Source organism: Anopheles moucheti, chromosome 3, assembly GCF_943734755.1.
Source record: "Anopheles moucheti chromosome 3, idAnoMoucSN_F20_07, whole genome shotgun sequence".
NCBI classification, from domain to species: domain Eukaryota; kingdom Metazoa; phylum Arthropoda; class Insecta; order Diptera; family Culicidae; genus Anopheles; species Anopheles moucheti.
The window spans coordinates 47,458,573-47,470,722 of record NC_069141.1 but is presented as its reverse complement, the minus strand read 5'-3'; the positions used below and the strand labels follow the sequence as shown (position 1 = coordinate 47,470,722).

The 12,150-nt window shown below is 41.7% G+C and overlaps 2 protein-coding genes across 2 annotated transcripts; one reads left to right on the top strand and one right to left on the bottom strand.

The window, feature by feature from the left end:
- Nucleotides 1-1,577: 1,577 nt before the first annotated feature.
- Nucleotides 1,578-9,613, top strand: LOC128301440 (group 3 secretory phospholipase A2-like). The gene is made up of 6 exons (XM_053037923.1): nucleotides 1,578-1,721; nucleotides 4,540-4,733; nucleotides 5,103-5,272; nucleotides 5,823-6,017; nucleotides 6,991-7,078; nucleotides 9,032-9,613. The coding sequence occupies exons 2-6, from the start codon at nucleotides 4,549-4,551 to the stop codon at nucleotides 9,132-9,134; spliced, it is 741 nt and encodes a 246-aa protein (XP_052893883.1). The 5' UTR covers nucleotides 1,578-1,721; nucleotides 4,540-4,548; the 3' UTR covers nucleotides 9,135-9,613.
- On the bottom strand, nucleotides 9,613-10,855 carry LOC128301439 (uncharacterized). Its single transcript, XM_053037922.1, has 3 exons — nucleotides 10,287-10,855; nucleotides 10,050-10,196; nucleotides 9,613-9,957 (listed from the first exon to the last, which is right to left on the bottom strand). The coding sequence occupies exons 1-3, from the start codon at nucleotides 10,853-10,855 to the stop codon at nucleotides 9,771-9,773; spliced, it is 903 nt and encodes a 300-aa protein (XP_052893882.1). The 3' UTR covers nucleotides 9,613-9,770.
- Between the last annotated feature and the right edge of the window lie 1,295 nt (nucleotides 10,856-12,150).

The following is a 12,150-nucleotide window of genomic DNA, read 5'->3' as shown; positions in this document are numbered from 1 at the left end:
TTACTTATCTGGCACTACAATCATTTTGCAGATGCTGACCTATTGCAGGGGTCCTTTAAACCACTCACTGTTGACCGCCGTTGTCTGCCAATCTAATATCCCAGTCTCACTATCGCACGCATCAGCGCCATGTCAGTTTGGGTCTACCTACTTGTCCTACCACGCTTCCTCTGTCCATGTGAACGACCTAAAAGGACTTGAGAGCTAGGTAGTCTGGCGTCATTTTAATAAAATGACCGGTCCACCGGAGCCCGGTACAGACCGGTACAATAGTCGTACAGGTCGTAGCGGATCGCCATCTTTATGGCGGATCCTGCATAGTCCTTCCACACGTACAAGATGAAAAATCATTCGCGTTGTTGGATAAATCCATGCGTCACGTGCGTGCATGTGTACCATAACTAGAAAGGTTCTACATAGTAGGAAGATAGCTTGGTATTCAGCAACTATGTAGATATTATATAAGTATGCCAGAAATGCCAGACAGCGCCAGTGCTACTAAGCAGATGTACATATAGGTGATCGCATCTTTGGAGTAATTCAATACTATAAATAATAGATGTGTATCATTTGTTTTACGAAAAGAAGAAGGTCAACCATTATTTATCCACTCAAAATTGGCTGAATCTTCGATTCCAAAGTGGGTGTGGAAGTTCAATGCTGTGCAACGAGTCCGATGGCCTGAACTTGTCATTAGAATAGAATCGGACGATCAGGGAGACATATTTATTTGAGATATTCACACATCGATAGAGGAAACGTGGTAGATTCAAACCGAGGTGCACTGTTGACAAGTGTTTGCAGTATTCATCGCAACAAATTACACACGATCGTGCTCTTTTTTAATGTTATAAGAAGATAGTGCCCATATTCTGAAGATTCTGAAGATTTTTACAGTAGACTGAATCCACTTCCACCGTTCTGGTTTCTTTGTGGATAGTCACTGTAGGTAGTAATTTCACTATGGAGGAAACACTCTGCTAACACCATAATTTTTGGTAAATTTGTGTGGTTAAACCCTTTTATTTGGTTCAGAGAAAGGAATTCAAGTACTAGCGATAGGTAATTTGGGAAGAGTGAGGTACGATAGGAAAATGGTAATAAAGAAAATCTTCAAATTTGACTGTTATGAAATTTTCATAACATTCATTTTTTTAATAGGATAAGAATAGTCTGAAGAGTATAGTTCTCTAGGGAAAAAAGCAAGAGTGTAGTATACAAATAGTCGGTAGTAAATATCAAATGCGTTCGGCTGTACGGTTGCTACGATTGCTTTTCAGGCACATCTTTCATGCGCGTGCTTCAGTGGTCAGTCTCATTTCAAGGTGAGTGATAGAGTGTGATCCAAAGAAAGAAGCAAAATACCATCCAAGCAAGCACGATTGAACAATCTGGCGTCTAAAATCTTTGATTGATAATCCTACAAACAGTCTCAATGGCACAGCTTCAGCAGCCGCGCTTGATTGTTGGCTAGGACCCATCGGCACATCATTCGATCGTCTGGCGGCGAAACGTACACATGCACACGTATTAGTCTCGGCCAACGGTCTTCGTCAGTGGTCAGTGCGGACCGCGTGGATCGCGCATCAGTTGACATTTGACTTCGGAACGATACGCGTCGTGGAGATTTCGGGTGCCGTGGTGTGATTGAAAGTGTGTATTGTTTTCCCAAAGGAAAGCGTGTAGTCCACAAGGAATAAAGAAAAAATAAATAAAAAGCGGTAAAGAATTTTTAAATTTCTGTTTTTGAAAGGTAACAAGCAATGCACACAGAGTTCTAGTTGGGAACGATTCGTGAGTGATGCGCGACGAGCGCAGTGATAAGAATAAGAGAATGCAAAGGTTTTCCAAAACGATTGAGCAAACGAGTGTTGGTGTGGAATCGTCGTCGTAATAAGCCTGCAATGATATTTTAACCGAAACACTGTTTTGGGTTTAGAATTTTTGAGGACTGTGTTTAGTTGTGAGGTTTTCTAGATCACTACTCAGAATTAAGATAACCCGTGGATCAACTTTAGGACAGAGTGTCGCGTAAGTTCAAGCCTTAACTTCTGCGCCATCGTGCACATGTGGCCCAAGTGAATAATTTGATTTAATTTGATTGATCAAGAATGCGATATAATTTTACGGCAAAAAATAGAGCAGCGCTGCGTGACGAATGGTGGTTCTGTTTGTGAATTTCCGTTGCAACATACTCGTGGTATCAACCCACGTAACGTACTGGAGAATCTTAGTCATGTATGTTGCATGATCATTTAAGAAAGTTAATGGAATGTGAGAATCGAGAAAGAATATGTTTAAATGTATTTTTCTCTTTGCAAGGAAACTTGTTTATTTGATTTTATGATGTAATGTTTGATTGTTGGATCGGGGCGGGTCAACAGTGACGAACCCATAGAATGTTGTTTCACACATTTGCATCATTGTAAATGTGCCCGTTTTGTCCTCTTCCTTTTGTTTGCCAGAACATTACTAGCGCTGGTATGCAAAACAGTCGAAAGCACTGTGCGGTATGTATTTATTTGCTTATAAAATTTGCAACAGGCTAAACGTGTGATGTTGCAAATCTTTCGACCGGTAGACCAGACCTCCACCCACTGCCGACCAGAGGGTTGTGAATTCGAGAATAAACCAACCAGAGGGTTGTGATCGGGAGAAGATTTGAAGGTCATTATGATTATCATAAAATCGTTAGCAATGGAATGGGTGAAGGCATGGAAAGAGCACCTTTCACGGTGATCGAATGCGAAGATCAATGGACGCGTATTGGTGGGTCGTTTTCGTCTCGCGCATCTTTTTCACATCTCGAGGTCAGTGTCACCAAAGACGAGAAAAAGGCCGAACAGAAAATGGTCTGCTACGGTTGAATCTAAACACAAAAATAAAACACAAAACCGGAAAAGCAAGTTTCCATCACACTGTGAGTTTATGTGAAATTCGTGCAGCTCATCAATATTCATCGGGTTTTTTTTGTGAATGTCGGGAATATGATGCAATGTGGATGCATAAATGCGTCGATCTGAATCCGAGCATGATGTGGATGTATTTGTTGTGCAAAAAAGCAATAGAAAAATTATTGTGCAAAAATGTAGTAACAAAAATCTAGGTCTCTTGATGACTGCGGCGGAAAGATGATACCAAACTATTCTGTGGTTTGGAAGCAGAAAGCTCATACCATTGTCTTTGGTGTATAAAATGTGTTCAATTAATTAATTCAATTAATTTGCATTAGTAAAACATATAATTATAACATATAATCAACCCATATGCCGGTATCGTTAATCTATTGGTGGAGTTATCGTGGAATTTAATTTCTAATTGTCTAATTGTCAATATAAAAATATTGTCATTGAACTCATTTAATTCATTTGCTTATTTGATTTTACGAAAACATTACTGACCATAAGTTTATGCTTTTTAGTAGCCGGGGCGGTAAACTGTCTTTCCATGTCATATAGGCCCTAAACGCTTCTCGAATTTGCGCATCATTCAGAGAATTGGCTATTTTTGACAGAACGTTATCCTAATCTATTTGAAAAGCATTGTATTATTTAAACCTTCAGTCGCTTCCTCTGGCAGATGCCTGCTGGTCAGAGGCAATTGATCTCGATTGAGAATTTCACATAATCTATCTCCATCTTGTCCAGGAACTTCTTCACTGTTTGAGGATCAATTTCTGGTTAGAACACCAAGATAACTTTGCCCTTGAATAAGATTATGCTCCATTTTACGGTATCGCTTTTATTCATTTATTTACTTTGAGTTGCCGAAGCTACATTTGCTTCTTTAATATTCTTTTGTTTGCGATACGGTTTTATTTGGGGGCATATTATTTAAATGTCTGGTCGACTATATCGTAGAGTCTTATTACCATGTAGATCTTCTTCATTTCTGTGTAATGCAGTTTGGATAAGGCAGAGCTGTTGCTGTTGCCCTTGTTGTTGCCATAGAAACAGTTTCAAATTTACTAATGAAATTGTCTAATTTTATCTGTGAATAACAGGACAGCTGAATGAACGAAATAATGCTTAGTTCTACAATAGGTGGTAGGGAACCAGTATGAGAAATCGCTAAAGTCACTCATGCGTTACCGATTATATTATTTGACTGGACTAACAACATAATTCCAAAAATACTATAAGAAATAAGGTTACTTACCTATCAGTAACATACCAGTACAGCGCACAGAAATTTACAGAAATGTTAACCAAAAATGGTCTAGCAAAGAAGTTTAAATATCCTCCCTTTAGTATTCACTCAAGTTTTCTAGAATTTAGATAAAATGAGGATATGATATATATGATATGATAATATGGAGAAATGGAAGGTTATCATCCTTCTTGTTATTATAACCAACCATTATAACAAACGCTCTGTTTCACTCCAATAGACCTACTCACTGGAAAGGTTGCATAATGAGAGTGGTTCTTGTACTTTAAAATGAATTGTAGCAGTAGATTGCATTCCGTAAATTCTAAATAATTTATGGGTAAAGTAGCATCCTGGGTTGCATTATTTATACGATTGTGGTATTTACAGCTCAAAACGATGCAACGGTCGAGAATGTCTGGCGTCAGTTGGGGATTTGGGATGGTGTGTTGGTTCTTGCTGCTGGCAAACCTGTTCTATCGAACGCAGGTTTCATGCAGCTCGGTTCTAGTGGCCGACTTCCGGATGACCCGCATGGTCGAGCTTAGCAGTCGACCTCCCTACTGCAAGATACACTCCGATCGGTAAGTAAGCGCGCTTCCTCTTCAATAACTGCAGGTAATTGACCCTGCCCGCACTGATCGAATCCTGCACTGACGAATCAACCGGCAAAGCATGTTGAAAGGGAAACTGAAATGAACGACAATAACAACAACAACAACAACAGCAACGTAAAAAAACCGGTCCACGACCAGGAGTCCGAGCGTACTAGCCCGGAAGTTCAAGGCCATGCGGCTGCAGAGCGGTATTTCCAACAGATGCTCCGTAACAACCTGCTGATTGAAACATTAACCAAAACAAGGCACAGAATTATGAACGTCGATATGCATGTTTATCGACAAAAATAGTAATTGTTTACTTTTGTGTTCTTTTCCCTTTTGTTTTGCTTTAAGAGGAGATATTCAGCGAATGTTGTTAGCGTCTGACACAAAGAAGATGCGTCAAGTGCCGCGTGAATCGGTAATTGCTTTGGAGGAAGTTTGTGGCGAAGCTAGCGACATCTCCGGTGAGCTGCAGGGAGGATTGGGTTTTATCTATCCTGGCACTAAGTGGTGCGGACCGGGTGAGTGTGTTTCAGCTCGTGCGGATCTTGTACGTAATGTTGTGATAGGTCTCAATTTCAAAGACATCCAGGAAATAGCACAAGGCAGTAAAACCATACATCATCATGCAGCATTAAAAAGTGTCCAATCGTTTATGTCTTTTCCATTTCCTGAATCTTCTCTTCCGACTGGAAAAGGTTAGAGCAATACAGAATTCAAGAGCTATAGAAGCCTACGACAAATGTAGCCCATACGCGGGACAGCATCGTAAACAGTGCCAGAAGAATAACAAAAAAAACATCATTCAAAAACTCGAAACGAATCGTTTCGTTGCCTTTTTCGAGTGCGTTTATTCTGCAAGATACACGTTTGTTTTTTACACCTTCTCATTGCCATAAATTTGATTAACCTTAAACATTTAGACATTTGAGTGGATTGAGTAAACATTCTGATCCTTTTTTGGTTAGGCGGAAGTGTGTAAAGTGGCAAAGGACGGTAAACGTGTTAGCGCCGTTTTGACCAGACAAACTAAGTATCGCTGCAGTAAGTCTAACTGAATCATTCTTACAGGTAATATTGCAACAAACTATTCGGATGTAGGACGATATGGTGCCGAAGATCAGTGCTGCCGGGAGCATGATCTGTGCCCGAATGTACTGCTGCCCGGTGAGTGCCGCCGTGGGCTATGCAATCGTGGAACCTTTACACGGTCGCACTGTGATTGTGACGCACGGTTCAGGAGGTGTTTGCAAAACTTAAACACGGGTACGTAAGTGCATATAATACTTGTTACGGGGGAATAATAGAGAAACGGATTGAAATGCAATTAAGGATTAAGTAGTCATTTAAAAAAAAAGCGAAACAAAACGTTTTAATGAAGTGATGGTGCTGATTGAACATATTTCTTCCTTTATACAATAGTTTTTAATACTATTAAAACTTTTTTTCTCCCCCTATTTCGAGAATGATATCACTGGCAGTGTATAAGGACGAAGTTTAGTACATTGATTGCGAAAAACATCGATCAAACGATAGGAAAACAAAATTCTCAACGGTATTTTGTCTAGGGAGCATTCGCCTGAAGGTATGCAATGTGCTTTTAATTAATCTTTGGATAGTTTAGAATCATTTGAACCTTATCCGGGCTCGATCGACTTGGAGTTCGAATGCACACTTGAAGAAAAGCAATACAAAATTTCGGTTTAAAATCCATCGTCGCATAAGTAGACTACGTTAGGTTGGTGTGGAGAACAAAATTAAACTGATTTAGTTAAAGTTCATTACTAATAGTTTTTAGTAACAGTTTATACATTAAAAATCAATTCTAAACCATATTAAAGCTAGCGACATCTTCTTGCGAAATAGCGAAGAAATCAAAGATGGGAATGATTTACGAATTAAGCTACGTTAAATAACGTCACTTAGGAGTATCCACTAGCCATTACAGCGAAGCTATAAGTAACCAAAATCATTACTTTCTCTGGTTACTTACTTGTGTATAAATTAGTTGTATGCTGTTTTGAGCTCAGAGTAGTTTTGTTTTGCCTCATTAGCATAAATAACGTGTGGAACAAGCGACTATAACGGTTTTGCTGTAACGTACTGCAAAAACGGTTTAAAGATACCCAGATTAGCACGCCATATGAAGCAACATCATCGTTGGAATTGGTGGTTGATCGACCGAATGTTATTGCGTTTTTTATTGTTTCAATCTCGGTGTTTCTTCTCTATTCCACAGAAACGGCCAACACACTGGGTGCTATATTCTTCAATGTCGTCCAGGTGACATGCTTCGGCGAGAGAAGACCGTGTTCGGTTTGGCAAAGGTTAGTTCACAACCGACCGGAATGATTGATAGGGTGAAGGTACGGTGCAAAGAAAGCAGATTGGTGCGATCAGTGCGATCACTTTACAACCACCGAAAAAATACGTCGCGAGATCCCGCTCACCCGCTTGACCCGATCGAACGACCGGCCAGGCCAGCGCGGGGTGTTGTAATCCTCTTCCGAAGCTACGGCAATCCCTCGCTGGCAGCTTACAGTCGTGGCTAGTTGATGATGATTAGCAAAGACCTACCAACCGGCGCAGTTTTGGTGCGGATAGCACTTTCAAGGGTGTTTCGTACTGCGTTTCGATATGGTTGACACAGCTTTGAATGCGTTTAAGAGGATGGAACGGTCCGGTTCCAATAAGCGGTCGTATTGAAGATAAAGCGCGCACAACGCCACGCACTAAAGAGCACCAGCGCATTCGACTGGTCGCGTTGAGCGGTTTAGTTTTTTCGGCCATTGCTTAAAAAGTAACCGGTAGTGTAGTGTTAAGGCCTGCAAAGGCCTGAGATCGTGTGAAATCAATCCGAGGCGGGATGGGTGACGATGCAATACAGGTTGCTGGTTCACTGGCACGCACTACGAGCAAACATAGGGACCGGTAAATGTGAGGCCGAGGCGGGCGAATGTGTGAACTGGTGGTTCGCGACCTTGACTCTGTAGTAAGTGTGACGGCTGGCGCGAAGTGGTTTGGTTGGGGGGATGGGGAAAATGAAAAATATTTGTAAGTATCAACCACTCGAAATTCAGGGTGAACCGTAATTGATGCTGAGGGTGACTGAACGCGGAAAAGCGAAAGTGTGGAACTGGCATCCCAAATACGGTACCACGGCAGCAGCTACGGAAGATCGGTCGAAGAGTGACACAAAGATACACTAACCCATTACAAACACCATGCATTTGACACGCGCGGATTACACAGCACATAAGCTAATGCACCCTTTTTGATCGAACCATTTATCACCTTTTCAGTGACGGCCACACCGGCTACGACTGTCCGATACAGTTCTACCGTTCTGGAACATACAGTTTACCATACGGTGCCGCGTACAGCAAACACAACTCCTTGCGGAACTCGAGATCGTTTGATGTAGGAAACAGTAACGATATTACCGATGGAAATCGGTTGAAAATCGATTCGTTGGGTTTAATATCACAGAATTTGTTTAAAGATTTGTTTGTGCGCCCATTAAATGGGTACACGCGTTATTTCATTACGGCCAAATCGATCGTCTACGGTTGATGAGAGTATTACACGATCGCGGTACGATCGCATTAAACGCAGATGATGTTTTGGGGAACAGTGAAGCTGCGCAAAAACAGTATTGCACAAACATATGTATTTCGTAGACTGATTATTTAGTTGAGCAGTTAAAATCTCACTGGAATTTAAATGTTCTTCAGAAACAGTACACTCTTCACCATAGCTCAGATACTAGTAGCTTAAAATATTTGAACTTTTTTGTGTGTGATAAAGGACAACCAACCGAACAACCACGCGGTCGGCCAACTTGCGGCACATGGTGGTGCTCTGTCAGTGCAGGTCAATTGTAATTTGCATGAAAAGAGAAAAATAGGTGAAAACAGAACGTAGGAAATCTAATGTCAGAGAAATGAAAGCGGTTGTAGCGGAAGAATGTAACGCCTTGGCCACGGCGGAAACAGCGTGTTGCGGATCCAAACAGTAGAGCTCATGGACAATGGTGAGTGCGTGGAGTTTTTGGGAAAGTGCTCGGTAACCGGTTGGTTCGAATAATGCTTCAGGTGGTGGTGCTGGTTTATAGCTGGTGTTTGGGTCATTATAGAATAAGCTGTGTGTGTGTGTGTGGTTCATTATTCTCGTTTTTTTTTTGGTATTTTAAGTTCGGTAAGGTTACACCATGGGGGTTGAACGTTTCATCTAATTCTTCACGTTTTTTTCTGTTGCTTTGCCATATCTTTAACAACCAGAGTGGGTTTCAACCAGACGGAAGCGGACGAGCTTTGTTCACGGTGGAAGTATCGGCCGAGCGAAAAGTACATCCCAATTATGCAGCAAAAGTCCAATAAATAGTCCAACCTCCATGTCCATACGAAGTGATCCGGATGATCGGATATTAATTCGGCTACTGAAGGTGATGGCCGTTGGAGAGCACTACTGGCCATGTACAAGGACGTAAAGCAATGAGCCAAAGAAAGTTAATAAACCGGACGTGGGTAGTGTCCGCTCCGGGGTGAGCTTCGTGAATCTGTCTACTATTAGTACACCAAGATGATGTTGATCTTGATGAGCACCGTACGGCTATATGATCATTCTCAGGTAAAAGTATGTCACACTGTTGCACGGTAGAAGATGTGACAGATGCCGAATCTCTTCATTGAGATTGCAGTTTAAACTAAACTTCAAATAGAGAGAGTTTAATGGGAAATAAATATTTGAAAATTATGTATCATAATGATTGCAATAATTATAACCAGTAAAGAGTTTAAAAATGGTTTTAGGTAGCTATATGCGATAACAGATGTGGAAATGGAAGGTTGAATGATTGACTTACTTGCACAGAGCAACGTTTATTCTGTAGTTGTAATCTATTAAATGTATTTGAAAAATTGTAAGCATATTTAAAAATGTATCTACGAACTTCACGCAGAAACTAAACATGGCTGTTTTCTTACAATGTATTATGCTCCGCTATTCAGTGAAACGGTATTACGGCTTCGAAATTTTACGATCAAATAGTATGTTAAACCAGTCCAGCTCGTAACGATTCTCCACCTCGGGAAAAATCAACTGTTTCGAGCTAAGGTACGGTATGTCGAACCACTGCCATCGTTTGACGTGCGAATTGTCCACCATGTACGTTAGGCAGCGATCGGCGGTGAACAACCCATCGTTTCTGCAATGAAGGTCGAATTGAGTTACGGTTTGAAGGATGAGCACTTGCTGTCCCACGATCAGTTTGAATGATACAAAGGAAATTGGTCTCACCTCTTTGCGGTACATTCCATCACAGGGTGCTCGTAGTCGAAGCAGTGATGCTGAAACTTTGTGTATATCCACGCCACAGCGTATGAAAAGAAGGTAGAAATGTTTTGCAGGCATCTTAGAAACTCCACATCACAGTTACACCGTAGCCTAGTTGGTGCAGATGAAAATAAAACCAATAACACGACCGTTGTAATTATACTTGGATACTTTGCAAAAAGTCTGGCGAATGTGAAATACCTGGTGAATATTTGCGGTTTATATGGCAGATCCTCGTACCGTTGGTAATCCCTGCGTTGCACTATTGTATCCGGGCACTCGTCGTGCTGTTTGCAGCACTGATCGATGCTGGAAAAATATGCATTTTGCACTGTGCTTCCATCAACGGACCAATTTCCAGGACCACAGTAGTAAGTGAGAAATTTTAGGCCACCGTACAGTGGAAGCAAGGATGAACCGTGATCTGCCTGCAGCTGATGCTGATCGTACGGATCTTGTGTATGTTCCACCACTAGCTGCTGCTGGATGGCATCGATCAACTGCTGATCGTAGTAGGCAAAGGCCGGATTACTCCAGGATATGGTACCGGTGCTATTGACCTGCATGTAATCCTGCAGTATGAGCGCCAGCGTGGGAGTGTAGCCATCATTGTCCAGCGAACGGTAGAAGTCGCTTGCTGAAGTCGCATGATGATCGCTTGACACCGTTGTCAGCTTAGTCGACACAAACTCACTCACTGTGACTAAGGTGATACTTATAAGTATAATGTACGAGCGCACCATTTCATTGCCAAACACTGACTGAACCATTCCCACGTGTGGGAAGGATCGTTAGTGTGTGCTTTTATTATAACCTCAAAAGCACGACGCTAAACACAAACTGCAAAGACTTCATCTCAGTCAGGTTGGTGTGAAATGGTTTGGAAAGAGGGCGAAAAGAAGATAGTTTGTAAAGTGCGTGGAGTAGATACGGCCACGAGCAAATGAGAGACAATGAGGGGAAGAAAAGCCTTCAGAGTTTTAGTCGAAAAGTCAGCTAAGCCGTGTGCTCCTAGCCCGTTCCATCCGTCAGTAGAAACGGAAGGTCGGATGTTGTCACACTTATCGTCATTTATGAATTAATAACTTTATCTCGCTGCGACTACTGCCGGTGCCTCGCGCGTTGATTATCACTCGGCGCCTTCTAACTAGTGACTGCTAGCGAAACACAGCACCGCAAGTGAGTAGCAATGCGGTCCCATTTCCATGGTACTGTGTGCGGTGGTAGTGCCGATGGGTTTAGCATTAGGGCGACGGGAAAGATAGTGTAACCATTGATGGATTATTCATTACCGTCGGTGCAAGATGCAGAATAGAGCGTTTCTCCGTTTGTACCGTATTTGCTTTGGACGTGGTGGGCTAGGCAAGGCTGACCGAGTGCTTTGTTTAGACAGCAAACAGCAATGCCCTGCACGTTTGCAGCGCTCCCGTTACCTTCAGGAAGCTGAGTATGGATATTAGAGTGTGGCTCACGATCGATCTGCAGATTCGTACAAATGCTACGCCACAAACATTTGAGGACGAGAAGGTGCGGCATCGCAGGGTGCTCATCTCGTACAGTGTTTATCTTCTCGCATACCTCAAATAAACTTGACCTTGTGGAAGGCGGCAAAACTTTGACGAAAAAATGAAAATTCATACGAATTACAATTAATTTACACCATGAACAATGTATATGGTTATTCATGAAGAATGTAAAACAATGCAATTGAAATAGGATAAGTATTTCGTTTCCTTTGTGGTTTATGTCTCGGCTTGATAACGCCAGGAAGTATGCAATCAATCCTCTTACACTGCCTACATTTTACGCGTTTTTTGAGGAATTGTTGTAAATGGGTGCCAAGGAGAGCAAGGTCTGATCTCTGGTTCTGGTTTTCCTAATTGATACCTACTGTATGAAAGAATGAATGAATACTGCCAAACGTTTTTGTTTTGAAATTGGGTTTTGGTTTAGTTTCGACATATTTGTTTTGTTTCGAAATTGTTTTGTGTCGTGAGGTACCACCGCTTAACTGTTCGGTATTATCTGAACGACATCACTGGTAGTCATCATCGTAATTCCTGTT